General features: G+C 40.4%; 1 protein-coding gene across 16 annotated transcripts in view; it reads right to left on the reverse strand.

The window, feature by feature from the left end:
* The window catches only part of ITPR1 (inositol 1,4,5-trisphosphate receptor type 1), a 355914-nt gene that overhangs the window by 173934 nt on the left and 164809 nt on the right, over nucleotides 1–17171 (reverse strand). For all 16 annotated transcript variants that reach the window (XM_055259821.2, XM_055259818.2, XM_055259814.2 and 13 more), the window contains 9 exons: nucleotides 15471–15625; nucleotides 12635–12734; nucleotides 11485–11645; nucleotides 10524–10665; nucleotides 8436–8594; nucleotides 6173–6345; nucleotides 3948–4067; nucleotides 2788–2985; nucleotides 323–574 (listed from right to left, as the gene is read on the reverse strand). In XM_055259821.2, the coding sequence (XP_055115796.1) occupies nucleotides 323–574; nucleotides 2788–2985; nucleotides 3948–4067; nucleotides 6173–6345; nucleotides 8436–8594; nucleotides 10524–10665; nucleotides 11485–11645; nucleotides 12635–12734; nucleotides 15471–15625 (1460 nt within the window). The remainder of the gene's footprint in view (nucleotides 1–322; nucleotides 575–2787; nucleotides 2986–3947; nucleotides 4068–6172; nucleotides 6346–8435; nucleotides 8595–10523; nucleotides 10666–11484; nucleotides 11646–12634; nucleotides 12735–15470; nucleotides 15626–17171) is intronic.

Raw genomic sequence — 17171 nt, forward strand, 5'->3', positions numbered from 1 at the left:
CTCGGGAGGCTGAGGAAGGAGAATGGTGTAAACCAGGGAGGCAGAGCTTGTAGTGAGCAGAGATTGCGCCACTGCACTCCAGCCTGGGCGACAGAGTGAGACTCCATCTCAAAAAAAAAAAAAAAAACAAAAACCAAAAACATAATCATGCCATCTTTTACATTCTTGAGGAAAAAAATATTTGCCATCCACTTAATTTTATTTTAAGCTTAAAGAAAAAACCAACACTTCATCTTTCTTCTAAGATTTAATGAGACCATATGGGGCTATCTACTGCCACGGAGAATAAATGTAAAGCAAGGTTTTCAGGTGCCAGGCTCACTCGTCAATGGCGATCTCCGAGGGAATCTCTGACCAAAGGCGGGCATATTTCACGGGGGTGACTTGTTCCTGGGGATCTCGGTCCACATGCATGTGAAGCATGAGGCGGCAGAAGGACGCCCTGAGGTCATAGGGCAGGTTCTCGTCAGACATGCAGCGGAGAATGAGATCGACATCCAGCTGGCCTGAGATTTCGTTGATGGCCAGGTATTGGCGGTCCAGACACATCCTCGCAAAGAGGTTCAGCTGATATCTAGAAGAAGGAACAGGGGCACACAGCTCACGCTCCAGAAATCATTCAGGATGAATGCAGGGTCATCTGGGCAACCCTGACTGTCATGGGAGTAACATTTGGCCAACTAAACTCATACATCAACACCCCTAAATTGCTCTTGTACACCACGATTTTGGCTTTGGTACCAAGCAGATAAAAGAACTGTTCAAGCTGCTCAGTAGAGTGTGGCTTGACAACCAACAGGAACACATGTCTATCCAGCTGTGTTGGAGCAATTATGTGACAACCTAATTCCGTTAGGTCCTTAATGTTTACTTTTTAAAATAAATGGGGGGAATGCTAAGGCCTAAGATGGTTGTCTATTTCTATCCCTTCAGCTGTGTTTTATTTATACAGTAAAGACCACGTAGGAAATGTTCAAGATATTACACATATTAAGCCTAATTAGAAATTTTATAACATTTTAAAGATCTTATATCATGTAACTCACTCCAATTCCTACACGTGTAAAAAAACATTTCATTTACAAAAGTAGGAGACTCCTCACTTTTCATCTTCATCCAATTGCAAGTGAATGTTGTTAACTGGAACCTGACCAATTAAGGCACTCTTTCTCATTCACTTGGGAGAAGATGCATCAAACACTGAAAGAGTAAACATACTTGAAATGTGAAATAACAAGAAAGCCATAGGCTTTCAAACTAACAAATACTGCCTTCTGAATTAAAAACTCTATGTATTTCTAATAATCATGATTTGAAGACATTCTCAGCCTCATTAGATGTCAGGGAAATGCAAGCATAGACATGATTCTATTTCACACTTATAAAATCACCAAAAATTAAAGGGCATCATGATATTCAAGGTTAACAAAGACATGAAGAAACAAAGGTTGTCATCTACAACTGGTGGGTGTGTACATTGAAACATCCAATTTAGAATTGCTTAGTAAAGCTTAAAATATGAATATCCTCCAAGCCCACCTCCCAGTGTGGAATGGAAATTCATACATATACTCAGAAAAATTTGAATGAAGATGTTTCCTGACATGAAGAACTGTGGCATGTGACCAAATATCAAACAGCGATGAAAATGTAATAAATCAATAAAACAGAGTATCATCCAGCAGTCCAAATTAAAGAAATGGATTAATCTCTATTAACACAGATATATTCAATATACCTACACTGAATAAATAAGACAAGTTTTAGAATGGTATTTGGAGTACAGTACCATTTATATAAAATTTTAAGTAGAGATAAAATACTACATATGATTTATAGATGCATACAAATGTAGCACACAGAGAATGTGGATAGGATGCATACAACACACATGAATGAAAGAAAACAAAATACAGGAGGCAAGAAAAGGCATTTTATCTGCAGTTTTATTTATTTTTTAAAAAAATAATAAAAGCCTTGCTTTATCTTCCCTTTCCTTTTCTTTTAAAAGTATTTATTGGTTCACTTCCCTTCTTTCTTCCCCTTCCCTTCCCTTCAGGTGGCAGGACTGGCAGGTCTTAGAGCTGGAGACAAGGAGGCACTGGGGACCGAGGAGGTGGCCGGCAGAGGTGAGACAGGTACACACAGGGAAACAGGCAGACAGGTAAACATATAAGGAATCATGGCAGCTGGAGGGAGTCATGAAATGGAAAAGATGAAGGCTAGAATAAACCCCATGGTGTTGGAATGGAATTGGAAGTATTAGTGTAAGTACATGATTTTTATTATATATTTGTGTAGTTATAGAAAGATACCTGGATGAATATGTAGATATATGTGTATACATATACACACATCTTCTGGCTCTGCCTATAAACATTTGGTGAGATTGGCACTATCACCTTTATTTTGCAGATTAAGAAATTAGAGCATAAAATCAAACTTGGCCAATGTCAAAAAACTGGTAAGTGGAGAGGTCGGGATTTGACCCCACAGCTTGCCTCTTACATACCTACCACCATATCTACGGGCCATGCTGCTTAAGGATAAACTATCACCAGCGACTGATGTGAGCACTCATCCTTTTTGGGAACCAGCCACATCCAGATGTCAACTAACTGAAATCTTATACTCTAAACTCCTAAAATACACATCTGGCTTTTTTCTAGACAGTCTTACAAGATGACACCTTGTGATTCCTCAAAGTAATCAACAAATGAGCAACAAATTCCTAAGTGCCACTGTTTTGGGGCATCCCAATCTAAGCCCCACACGTGTCCCATGCACCTGTAGTAGCTGAGAACGTCTCGGTCCTCCTTCTGCCCTTCTTTAGCGTCTTGCGCCAACTCCCTCACACTCTTGCTGCGAATCTCTTTGTTGCTGTCCCTCCAAAACAGCCACACCTCTTCCTCGTCTTCTCCTGCCTCCAGAGCATTCTCTCCAGTGGAAGAAACACCTTCAAATTCAAAACGAGAAAGAACCAACCTAGAAAACAAGAGGAGGAGGGAAAAGTTACTATTTTTTTTTTTTTAAATACTTTGAGATCTAGCTTTACATTCAGCATAAAGACACAGGGAAAGACACTTTTTGTTTTGTATTTCCCCAAAGGGCAGAGCCGCAGAGAGCGTGACATTAACGTCTTCATATACTGTAACCCAGCGGTTCTCGACTGTGGTTCTGCTGCCCCCAGTGGACACTAGGCAATGTCTCTGGACAGGTTTTTGGTTGTCACAACAGAAATGGAGAGGTGCTACTGGCATCTAAGTGGGTAGGGGCCAGGGATGCTGCTGAACATTTTACAGTGCCTAGGACAGCCCCACAACAAAGCATTACCAAGCCCGAAATGTGAAAATACCTAAACTGAAAAACCCTGCATTAGCCCAAACCCAAAACTGAGTTATACATGTGAATCAATGAAGGGTCACTACCTCAGGACATAATTTAGTATTTTTTTAAAATGTTGTCCATATTACTGGCACTGTACTTCTCAGAAAAACTGCTCCTTTGCCAAAAATGAATTACTTCTGTTAACAAAAATTCTGCACACCAATAAACACGTTCTGAACAGTAATAATTTAAAACTCCTCCCAACACTGACTTAATCTTAACAATGAATATTAATTATGTCATTTGAAATTTTAAATTGACGGTTACACTTACAAAGAGTTTTAAACTCTTAAAATGTAGCTGTGTAAAATGCTCCCCGGTGAGTTTACATGACTTTAAAACTTGTATGCAAAGTAAGTGACACCACTATGCAGAGAAGGCGACATCAAAATCAAATTCAGTAATTCTCCTAAACAAGACTTTTCCAATAAGAAGATCAAATGCCAGCCACGCTGACTTTAGATCAACTCAAAAAACGATAGGGGTAGGTTTTATTCCTCATGAGCACCAACACTGAATGAACCACTCGTTTTCCATCTAAACCCCAGCTCCCCACTCACTTGGTCTCAATCAGGATGTCGGCATTGGTGGGATTCAGCACAGCTTTACATATTAGTTCCTGGGTCACTGGAATCGATTTGTTCATGGAGACACAGAGGTCGGAGAGGTAATCTAAGAATCTAAACAGAAACAGAAACAAAACATTTTCTGTAGATAGAGCAGAGGTTAGGCTCCTGGAGCCCAACTCTTCCTTAAGTGCACAGGTCCAACATACTTTCACCAAGACATGTCAGCAGCATTCTAGGTCTCGATGTCAGTGTTTATGGCATCACCAGAAACCCACATGCCAGAAAGAAGGAAGAGGAAACAAGAAGGAAAGACAGCAGTGACTGTGGTCAAGGAAGAGGTGTTGAGGCAAAGATAAGAAGAAGGAACAAGACAAGAAAGAAGCTCACATAAGGAGGGTGTGGTGGAGACACAGGGGAACCACAGTGGTGAGAGGCAATGCCCTGATGTTTGGCTACCTGTGTTGGAAGCCCGGTTAGGATCTTATTAGTGGAGTTCTGCTATGGAGCGTTAATTTGGGGAAATTACTAATTTCACTGTGCTTTAGCTGATGCTTATCTACAGGAAAGGATAATGTGTCACTTCTGAGGGCTGTCCTGAGGATTAAATGAGATAATTAATGGAAGTGTTTCCATTGCTCACTACCTGGCCCGTGAGCAGGCTCCAGAAAATGCGGGTTATTTTGAAGGGTGGTAGTAGGTGTTTTTACAGCAACTGTGCCTGCGCTCCATTGTAATCATTTGTGACACCCACACTGTAAATTGCTTCCCGCTTCAACTGAAAATGTGGGTCTTAACTAGAAGGACAAGAGAAGGCGAAAGAAATGGGGAGAGGGTGTACGAAAGATGAGCAGATCTGTGCGAATGAGATACAATCAACAGAATTCACTAATCTATAATAAAAACGCTCAACCAACAACTGAACTTGCAAGACTCTTACTGATTATATTGAGAGAGGGGAGTGTTTAACTGATAAGCAAGAGGTGCTAAAAAGTGAATGAGGCCGGGCACAGTGGCTCATGCCTGTAATCCCAGCACTTTGGGAGGCCAAGGCTGACAGATCACGAGGTCAGGAGTTCAAGACCAGCCTGGCCAATATGGTGAAACCCCGTCTCTACTAAAAACACAAAAATTAGCTGGGTGTGGTGGCACGTGCCTGTAGTCCCAGCTACTGGGGAGCCTGAGGCAGAACAATTGCTTGAACCCAGGAGGCGGAGGTTGTAGTGAGCTGAGATCTTGCCACTGTACTTCAGCCTGGGTGACAGAGTGAGACTCCATCTCAAAAAAAAAAAAAAAAAAAAATACGGCATGAAAAGAGTGAGATCCAGTCAATTGCAACAACATGGATGGAACTGGAGGTCATAATGCTAAGTGAAATAAGCCAAGCACAGAAAGACAAACATCAGGTCTTCTCACTTATTTGTGGGATCTAAAAATCAAAACAATTGAACTCATGGACACAGAGAGTAGAAGGATGGTTGCCAGAGGCTGGGAAAGACAGTGGGAGGGCAGGGGGGAGATGGGGATGGTTAACAGGTACAAAAAAAAAACAATTAGAAAGAACAAATAAGACCTACTTTTTGTAGGTAAATTGGGTAATTACAGAACGAATAAGACCTACTGTTTGTAGGTAAATGGGGTAATTACAGTCAATAATTTAATTGTACGTTTAAAAATAACTAAAAGAATAGAACTGAATTCTTTGTAACATAAAAAATAAATGTTTGAGGGGATGGATACCCCATTCTCTGCAATGTAATTATTACACATTGCATGCCTATATCAAAACATCTCATGTACCCCATAAATATATACACCTATGTACCCACAAAAATTAAAAATTAAAATTAAGAACATTTTTTAAAAAGTGAATGAATGACCAACAATTGTCATTTACTCTGCATCTACTAAGTGCCATGCACGTCACATGCATTTATTCTCATTTAATTTTCATAACTACCCATTTAACAGATGAGGAAATTAAAGTTCAGGAAAAAACCCAAGCTCATCCAGGTGGTACACACTGGAGCTAGGAATGCACCCCCCAGGTCTCATTTTAACACCATGTTCTTGCCACTATTCATCAAAAAGCCTCTCCAGACCTAACTGATCAAAACTTGTCACTAGCAGCACAAGGAAACGTAGTAAAAAGCACCAGCTAAGTCCCTGCATCTTAAAGGCACAGACACCATCCTGCATTGACCCCACTCCCGCCTCACCTGGGCTCCCTGTTCTTTCGCACCAGGCTGACAAATGTGTCAATCTCTGCCGCGGTAATGTGTTTTTCCAGGAGTTTCCGATTATTGTGGAGCAGGGCAGTGATAGTGTCTTCAGCCAACACATCATAGCCAATCTGCTTCTGCATGAAGCCAAACTGCTTGGCTATATACTCCTTTATAAGGAGAGAAAAGAGATGTCAGCAGGAAGGATAAATGACAATATCGTTAAGTGTAGAATAAAGAAAGCAGCAACGTTTCCTGATGAGAACTACTGCTCCTAAGAGAAATTACAGTATAAGGGAGTGTCTTTCTACAACTTTCTATCCTACGGCAACAGCTGCAAACTCCTTCACATTCTTTATTTTACTAAGCCTGCCACACAAATGTAATTAAGCAAAATAGCCTGTATTTACATGTGGATATTTTATTAAGTGCACAGTATAAATTTCAATCTAGTGATTTATTTTTCAAAAAGGTCCAAAGCTGGTTTTCACCTCTAAACGGATTCCTAATTCAAGACGACTTAACTGTGCCCCCAATGATCTGTGCTGCTAAATAAACACAGATAAAGCCTACCTGGATATCTGGAACAATGTTACCCTGTGTCATTTCCTTTATTTGTGGTAAAAAATACTTTTTTAAAGTCAATGAGTAGCATAAGAAGGTCAGGAATACCTAAGAAAATCCATGTACACGCATGGAACTCATGAATACATCTCTGGTTTCTCTCTTTTGGGATCAGATATCACATTCCATAGAAATATTTGTGAACTGAAGGAAATCTCTTACGAATACGTGTTTGTTTCTATTCAAAGATGCTTCCCTGGCCAAGATAGACGGCTTGCTCAAAATTCAAGTGGCCCTTGAAACTTGCTTTACTTTTTTTCCTATTAATTCCTAAATCCCAGAAACTATTTATGATGAACATAATGAAAACAGGCCATGTTTTTCAGCCTCTACTCTACAAGGAGGCATTGTTTAGGAACTCAGCATCTGCCAACTGGCAAAGGGTCCAAAAACAACTAAGCAAAGATGTCTAATCCAGCAATTCCAAGAGAGACTAATGTGTTTCCTCATGTACAAGCAAAGTGTCTTGACACACCACACAGACCCAGATGGATCCTCATCTGAAGATGGGAGAGAGGAACAGAATAAAATCTCTCTGCCTATTCGATTATAGCATCAATGTGCTGAAGGTGGATTTAAAGCAATCACAGCTTGTTACCCTTCAAAAAAAGCACTATTCAAGATCAACACTATCTTTATGGTGACACGACAAAAAACCTTTAACTACAAAGAAAAAACTCTAAAATTCCAGTATCGTGGCAGAGAAAACCTTAAAAACAAAAGCCTTTTGCACCAAAAGGCAGGGATAGTTCACATAAAGTGGTAAGAGTCAAGGTTATAACCAGCAGCATTTTGTATGCCTATGGTACTCCATGTGGCACAAATCTTCTAAACCTCAGCACTACTGACATTTTAGGCAGGATAATTCTTTGTTGTGGGAGGATGTCCTTGGCACTGCTGGGTGTTTGAGAGCATCCCTGGCCTCCCCTCACCAGATGCCAGTAGCACCACGAAGTTGTAAAACTCAAAAGGGTCTCCAGACGTTGCCAAATATTCTATGGGGGACAAAATTACCCCCAGTTAAGAACCAATGATGTAGCAATATAGTTCTCAGGTTTCCTTAGAATCTGAAGGTTGTTTGGAGCCCACAAAGAGGTTAGAACATTTATTTCATAGGAGACTATACATTGTGTGTGTGTATATAAATACACATATACTATGTATAATATGTAAAATATAACTATATATAAGATATATCTATAAACAATGACTTAGAATGTCATAAAACATGAACCAGAAACAAAATAAAGATCATGTTTCTAGAAAGAGAAGGAGGATTTTAAAGGTGGCAGGAAGAAAAGACTCCACTATATCTTTAATATAAATACATGGCATCATTTCACCCCTAAGCCCTAAGAGAATACGCCATAAAACATTCTACAAATGTAAAACCAACTCCAAAACCAGAAATCTCATAGAAAGGTGTCTGCAGAAGAGAATTCTCCAGTACGTTTCTTAACGATTCGGTAATAATATTCTTCCTGGGCTTGTGTTTCCTTCCCAAGAGCAAGCTTCACACTAAACTATTCTCTATCCATTCTATAAATAGATATGTGACACTAAAACCTCATGAGGAAAGTACATAAACTTCAGGGAGGAAACTGACAACCACATCCCATCACTGCTTAATCCAAACCTGGTTCTTCCTGTAGTCTTGCTGCGAGTGTCTCAGCACCCTGTAGCAGAGCCGGCAGATGTGTCTGAAAGGAGCGTGCCGCTGGTCCCCGAGCTCTTCCAGCCGAAGCATTGGGCCATCACCGCAGTCTGTGAATGGGGCTTGTAACAACTTGAAGATCTGTTTGTGAAAATGAAAAGTAAAAATGGCAATCACTTAGGGCTTCAAAGCTAACCCTCTGTTTGGAAGTAATGCAAGCTCAAGGGTGGCTGGATCACATCGGAAAGTTTCTCTATCCAAACACATCCATAACCTGAACACGGCATTCAGCCCATCAACTGAGACGGGGGTCTCACTGAATTAAGTCTATCTGGACTTCACTGGTCCTCATATACCTAACAGCACAGTGTTTAGAGCAAAGTGTTTAAGAACACAGACAATGGAATCAGCAGATTCTAGGTGGAAACACAAACCTTTATTACTTCCTAGCAGTACAGATTACAGTCAAACTAAACCCCCATTTCCTTACCAGCAAAATGGAAAGAATAATGCCTATATCACAAAGGTGTAGTAAAGATGAAAATGGATGATAATTTTAAATCGCACTAGTGCCCTGCACAAGTAATCAATGAAGGCTCCTGCCAGTCAGTTATTTTTTGCCTCTCAGGAATTACTATTGTACAAATGAGCACAGGCATTAAGCCAGAGGTCTAATTTGAGAATCATCACATGAAACAACAGCTGGACATTTACCCTTGAACTGGGAATTCTTGTTGCAACAAGATGGATTGTTAATAAATTCTGTCTATCATAGACCAACATGAAAAAATTATCTCAAATCCCATGTTCCATGGGGACCAGTGGGACTTGTAACTAATATGTTTCTCTTTTACCTTTGGTGGCCCGGAATTCCCGTGGCAAGCTTGCGGGCTAATCTCCAGTTGGGTTACAGAACGACATGGTATGCATGTCTGTGCATTTAATCTACTCTGGATTTGTCACTTTACTGCCTCTAATTTGTCTTTATACCAGTTTATTTACATTTACATCCAACAATATCTATGTATTTCCTGTCAACCACTACTCATTCTTTATGGAAAGATTTTGTGGTGACTTATAGGGCCCTCTATAAGAGCCTATATAGGCCTTCTCAGTTTATAGAATATGCCAAATCTCCCAAATGTATAAATAACCTTAAGGTCACTTGCACTTTATATTAATTTTGAGGAAAATAAAGTTGTCAACTGAATGTTTCTTGAAGTTACTAACAGGTAAACTCTCACATGATTGATAGCCAAAAAGTACGGTAAAAATCAATTGAACTGAACTATCAAGCCATGAACAGACACTGAAGAACCCTAGTTGCATATCACTAAGTAAAATTTGCCCAACTGAAAAGGGTACATATTGTTTGATTCCAACCATGTCACATTCTGTAAAGGGAAAAAACGGATGCAGTAAAAACATTCGTGGCTGTGAAGGGTTAGCAGGAAGGACAGACAAATAGGAGGAGCACAGATGATTTCAGGGCAGTGAAACGATTCTGTATGATATTATAATGGTGGCTAAATGGCATCATACATTTATCAAAACCCATAGAAAATAAAATGCCAAGAGTGAACCCTAACGTAAAATATAGACTTCAGGTGATAATGATGTATCAATGTTGATTCACCAAATTGTCACAAACATCTCACTTGGATGTAGGATGTCGATAGTGGGGGAGGCCAGGTGTGTGAGGACAAGAGGAGATATGGGAACTCTCTGGACTTTTCGCACAGTCTTGCTGAGAACCTAAAACTGCTCTAGAAAATAGTCTATTGAAAAATCAATTCATCAAGCCTTTGAGGTAGGAATCACCAATATCCCTCAGTGATCCCACTGAGTTCTCTTTTTCTTTCTCTCTTTTGAGACAGGTTCTCTGTCTGTCACCCAGGCTGGAGGACAGTGCTGCGATCTCGGCTCACTGCAACCTCAATCTTCTGGGCTCAAGTGGATCCTCCCTCCTCAGCTTCCCAGAGTGCTGGGATTACAGGCATGAGCTACCACTCCTGGCCTCCCACTGATTTCTCATAAAGCCAAATCCCCAGTACGCCACATCTCACCAACCTGCTTGAGAATATTCTGTTCTCTCATCAGTTTCTGCCGTTCTCTGTTGGGCTTGGAGAAGACAACTTCAAGAACATCTTGACCAGAATTAGTTCCACCAGTGACGAAGTAAACCAAGTCTTCCAGCAGCTTGGTTACAGACCTTAGGAGGAAAGAAGCTATTAGAGACAGATGTGCTCAGTGTTCAGCAGGCTGGAAGCTTTGCCTTGGAAGCCTTCTGGACTAATGAGCCAGTTAAACAGGGGCAGACCCACACTTTCCAACTTCTTTGAAACTGACAACCGAGGCCAAGTACCAAAGAAAGTGAAAGACACAAAACATATCATTGTCCACAAAAGGATGATCACCTTTGGGAAACATCAGACACAAAATTTTTTCTCAGAGTAACCTCACTCCCTGACATTTAGTAATGTGGTTCTAGAGACCAACTTAGAGACAGAAAGAGAGAGAGAGGTCTTCATCACTTTATTAGTACTATTTTTTTGAGATGGAGTCTCACTTTGTCACCCAGGCTGAAGTGCAGTGGTATGATCTTGGCTCACTATAATTTCCGCCTCCTGGGTTCAAGCAATTCTTCTGCCTCAGCTTCCTGAGGAGCTGGGATTACAGGCACCCGCCACCATGCCTGGCTAATTTTTGTACTTTTAGTACAGACGGGGTTTCACCATGTTAGCCAGGCTGGTCTCAAACTCCTGACCTCAAGTAATCCACCCACCTCAGCCTCCCAAATTGCTGGGATTACAGGTGTGAGCCACTGCGCCTGATCTTCATAAATTTAGAGACTCAAAAAATGAATGCAAAAGTATATTTCTTAAAAGTTACAAACTGAAGCCACCCATAAATGCCAAGGCCTGCTACCCCATGTTCAGCTGTTCAGAGTCACCATTCTCTCACTCCACAATGGATGTCAGAAACTCTCAGTGGGGGAGGACGGCTGGGCTGAGCACGTGGGAGTGCTCACCTCCTTTCATTCTGGGTGATGGTGCCCTTCTCCAGCTTCCCAGCAATGGAGCCCAGCACCTTGCTGGCATCATTGGCAAAGTCCAGGTCCCGAACTTCAGCAGGAGAAACTGGAACTATGGCAAATGCTTCCTTATCCTCCTTCACAGGAGAGGTGCCAATCTGAAATTCAAGGTGGTCCTTGTGAGATAATCTCTTGGATGGGAAGGATAAGACTTTAATCAAACACTACATTTACGAGACACTGGCTGATCCCAAGATACTGGAGCTATCTTGCAGTTAAAATGACACAGGAAAAAATTCTGGAAGGATGTACTCCAAATGGTTAACAGTTGTTATCTCTGGAAATTGGTATTATGGGGACCAGTGAGGCAGAAAGGGAGCATTAATATCATTCTTAACTTCATTTGTTACAGGGAGCATGCAAAATTCTCATAATTAGAGAAGATGTTTGTAAATACATAGAGAAAAAGCAAATATGGAAAATGGTAATTAATGATTCTAAGTGAGGAGCATTATAAGGATAGACACTGCACCATTATTTCAACTTTTCTATAAATCCAAAAATGTTCAGTAAAGAAGTAAAAAATTTCAATAACCTTCCCCAATGCCACAACAAAAGAAAAGTTATATGAGAGCATCCTTCCATTTGTTAAAACCCCCACGTCTATGTATTTATACTCTATGACCCTGGAGACAGGGGGAAGGAAAAGTAGGGAGAGAAAGTAAAGGGACTGAGAGAACGTTCATGAAATAAAAGTGTATATTGACATATAGAGAGAAATAAATAATAGAGATTGGGGAAAATCAACTAGATACTTGATGTACCTCAAGACAAAAGCAAACATTTCCCAGCCCAAATTATCCTTCAGACAGTCATGAAATGTGGTTGAAATCCAGACAATTGCTCAACCATTATGGCAGAAGCCATGGAATAAAATTTAAAAGTTCTAGTTATTTCAAAAGCCCTGGGTTTGCTCCATTCAGGTCTCTTGGAGAGTATTCTTTTGTCACATTCAAGTTCGGCCATGACCACACTCTCGCCAAAGCAACAAAACTCCGCAGCTCCATACTCCCTGATCTGTCCTCAAAGGAGCCCTTTCATTAGGAAACACAAGACCAAAAAGAGACAGGCAAGTCCCAGGACTTACTTTCAGCATCACGGGCTTTTCTTCTTCCTTGTCAATAGGAATATTTGTGCTGTGAACCCAGGTATTAGTACATAGGTGTCTGAGCCGAACATAAGAGTTCCTAATAGGGAAAAAAGGAGAGTTTTAGGGAAACAAATATTGAGGTTTACTCTGTAGCCCCTAGTCTAGAATATAATCTATCAAAATAGAAATAGCAAAGTGGTTTCCCACTGCATACACTGGGCAATATACACGAAGGGGCAAATGGCTCAGGTCCAAGCCACATTCTGATGCATTTACAATAGAAAATCATTCATAACGACTCTACAGTTACTGTTACATGTTATACTTCTAAATATGAGATCATACTCCATGAATGAGTGTCTCAGCATAAACAGAGTGTGAGACAGAGTAACAGGAAGTACTTACGGTGTATATATTAGTGCTTATAACAAGAAATGATAATATAGCAATGATTGAAATTTTCATATGGATCAGTGAAACAATAAATGATATCATAAAATTTCTGGAAAAAAATGAGTATTTACTAATCTTGTGGTAGGGAAAGCCTTTTGAATCATGTAACAAAACATAAGATTCCCAAATTTTAAAAGTAAAAGATGGGTAACTCTCATTACATAGTTTAAATTTTATATCATCTATATAGAAAAAAAAAAAGAACCATCATAAGCAAAGCTGAAAAAAAATCACCATAGCCTGGGAAAATAAAAGAGTAGCATATTGCATTGAAAGGTTATTATTCTACACACAAAGTGCTGTTACAAATCAATAAGAAAAATATGAATATAGGAAATGAAAATGAGACAAGGACACAAACTGGTAATTTAATAATGAAATACAAATGACCAAGAAACACGAAAGTATAGATTCAGGCTCCTTAGTATATGAGTTACACAAGTTAAAACAATATCATTTTATTGTATCATATTCCGAAGATCTTAAAGACTGATAAAACCCAGTATCAACAAGAGCTTAGGGAAATAAGTCCTGTGTATTGTTGGTGAGAGTGTAATCAAGTAAAACTCTGAAAAGAAGTCTAGCACCTTGTAGAACACATAAAATATATCTGTCCTTTCATCTACCAATCCTATTTTTAGGTATTCTTCCTCCTTCAGTGGTGATAGTACAGGTGCAAATGAGGCAAATAGATGTTCAGCAAAGCATTACGTATAATAATAAAAACTGTAAACAATCTGATATCTCAATAATGGACTAGTTAATAGAATACAATTCCATTATATTCTATTATTGTTACAATGTAATATTAACATATTACATATTAATACCTATATTAATATACTGTATTAATACAGTATAACAAAACAGTCCAATAATGAACCAGTTAATACAATATTAACTAGCTGATACTACAGTTATTTAAAGACGATTACAATTGACTACAACAGTTTTTTTTTTTTTTTCCTTTGGAGACAGGGTCTCACTCTGTTGCCCAGGCTGGAGTGCAGTGACACAATCTGGGCTCACTACAACCTCTGCCTCCCGGGCTTAGGTGATACTCCCACCTCAGCCTTCCAAGTAGCTGGGACTACAGGTGTGTGCCACCATGCCTGGTTAATTTTTTTGCATTTTTTGTAGAGTTGGGGTTTTGTCATGTTGTCAAGTTGGTCTCAAACACCTGGACTCAATCAAGTGATCTGCCTGCTTCGGCCTCCCAAAGTGCTGGGATTACAGGCATGAGGCACTGCTCCAGGCCTGATTACAACAAGTATTTAAGGCGATGACAACTGATATTCATTTGCTTGGAGATATGTATAAAACACAGTATTCAGTTAAAAAATGTTTAAAATAGCTTATGATCCCATCTATAATAAATGATACACACATCTCTGTGTGACCAGAGACTTGTCTAAAACTACATAAACAAAAATGTTACAGTAGCTACCTCTGAAAGGTTGAAACACAGCTAATACTTCACGAAGGGCCATACATGTAATCCATAAATGACAGTGACATTTCCATTAACCAACATGGTATTGAAGAGTCAGAATTGCCCAAACAACCCTATGTGTCTTAAACATTTAAGATTTTGGGTTCTGCTATGGGACTCACTGACTTATGATATGTTGCTTAAACTCTCTGAGCCTCAGTTTCTTCATCTACAAGAAAGGGTGATAGCAATACCTATCTCTCACTGGGTTTTTTGAGAAAGATGAAATTATATAACACAAGTAGAGTACTTAGCTTTGTGCCTAGCATGCAGTCAGCGCTCAATTAAATGTCAGCCATTATTATTAATATTGTTGATTCTGTTGTTAACAGTAAGCTTTTTTCCCTATTTATAGTCCAGTTATTTCCCCTAAAAAATGCAATCTTAAGCAACAAAACTAAAAGTTAAATTTTAAAAAATAACGAAAGACTTCTGGTTTAATGTCTTAATACTTGTTAATAAAATTTACTATGCACACAGTGAACTTCAGGTATTTTATCTTCTAGAATTTCTTTTCAATGGTTTCTTCTACTTCCATTCAATTTCCTAGTTTCCTCTACTCCCTTCCTTTTTCCCCAAACCAAGAGCTCTCCCAAGGTTTGGGGAAGGAGGAAGGGAGTAGAGGGAGCTAGGAAAATTGAGCTACTTGGGCTAATGGTTTGGCTTGTTTACCTAAATATAGCACTTCTCATTCAATTACTGAGAACTTAACAGAGGTGAGCCATTAAAAAAATCAGTTGCCATACTGGGCAGTCAGTCCAAACCTTTCACCAAATCCTTTATAAAAATATAAAAGAAAAGGCAGTAATGATTTGGATTCCAAGAAACCTGGTCAGGCCACCTATACCAGGCCTGATTCTTTGGGGATAAACAATTTTAAAATCATACCTTGGGACAAGGCTGTCGCCTCCACGGAGAGTGGTGGGGTCTAGCTCAAAAATGGAGGAGATGTCATTGCCTTCAGGCACAGAGACCAGGGAGTACACCATCTTTTCTTGGGCATTCCGCAACCTACTTCGAGAGGCGTCCTGATCAGCGTCTACCTGAGAAGGTAAAGTCATCAAATCAAGAACTATGCATGCCAAACCCTTCACTCTCTACAATTATTCCACAGTCCACAGGAACGGAGAAGAAAGGATCGTGAATGTCAGCAGTTGGCAGGAAAAGGACCACAGTTACAGAGCAGTCCTAAAAGATGACAACTGGCCATGCAGCCAAGGATATTTATGCTCTACCTCTTTGTGTTGCAATAAAAATGTTCCAGCTGGGCATGGTGGCTCACACCTGTAATCCCAGAACTTGGGGAGGCCAAGGCAGGTGGAACACAAGGTCAGGAGTTCAAGATCAGCCTGGCCAAGAAAATGAAACCCCGTCTCTACTAAAGATACAAAAAATTAGCCCAGGCTATCTGCAGTGGCTCAAGCCTGTAATCCCAGCATTTTGGGAGGCCAAGGCAAGCAGATCACCTCAGTTCGGGAGTTCAAGACCAGCCTGACCAAAATAAACCCCATCTATACTAAAAATACAAAAATTAGCTGGGCGTGGTGGCAGGCACCTGTAATCCCAGCTACTTGGGAAGCTGAAACAGAAGAATCACTTGAACCTGGGCGGCAGAGGTTGCAATGAGCTGAGATCGTGCCACCGCACTTCAGCCTGGATGACAGAGTGAGGCTCTGTCTCAAAAAAAAAAAAAAAAAAAATTTTTTTTCAACAACGTGGAGTTACACTAATAGATGACCGTGGAAGGACTGCTCTAGATGGTGTTAAAGAAAAAGAAAACTCTAGGTACATCCATCCGCAGGAGCTCGGGGAGAGGGGATTTTGAGGAAACTCATCCTGCAGATTTGGTTGTGGGTGGCTGTATTCATCTACAGTGATAATTGTCTACTCACAATATGATACAGCGACTTCCCAGGAGAAAAACTAAACAAAATAAACCTGAATCCAAGTGTTCGTAAGCAGCAACCCCAATGCAGCCAAAAGAAATATTTGAGAAGTCAGCGTAGCCCTGAAAAAGATGTCCATCATTAACTGAGAGGGCTGCTGATGACGGGTCAGGGAAAACGGGCCTCTCCTGAGACATCAGGGATTTGGCTGAGAGCGAAGAAAATCTCTGACAGCGAAGGCTGAGGAACAATGACGAAAACTTTCCTGAGAAACTAAAAAAGCACATTCTAGGCTCCAAAGCCCATCTGCCCACAGATATTCAAGGAGGGGGCTTAGACAAGGAGCCTGCTCAGAAGAGACCGGCCAGCTCGCGCTCAGCCCGGCAACTCTACATTGGGTGATTTTCCATGTCTAACATCCTTGCAGGATGACAGCATCCACCTGCATCTACTGAGGAAGCACATTTTCTTTGTCACTACAGCCTGCTTTTCTTAGGCTGAAGCTCTGCCCCCTTTCCAGACAGACAGGAAGGAGACTTCACCAGGAAAACAAAAGAATCAAGAAACGGAAATCCAATCAAAGGCAAAGGAGAGAGCCTGGGAGAATCTAACTCCACAGAGCCTGAAATGCAGGAGCACAGGGCAATAGCCTGTCAGTTCAGCTGCGGCCCCCAACCTCTATGTGTGTGTTTTTTTAAAAAGG

The sequence above is a fragment of the Symphalangus syndactylus genome, chromosome 21 (genome assembly GCF_028878055.3).
Source record: "Symphalangus syndactylus isolate Jambi chromosome 21, NHGRI_mSymSyn1-v2.1_pri, whole genome shotgun sequence".
NCBI lineage: Eukaryota > Metazoa > Chordata > Mammalia > Primates > Hylobatidae > Symphalangus > Symphalangus syndactylus.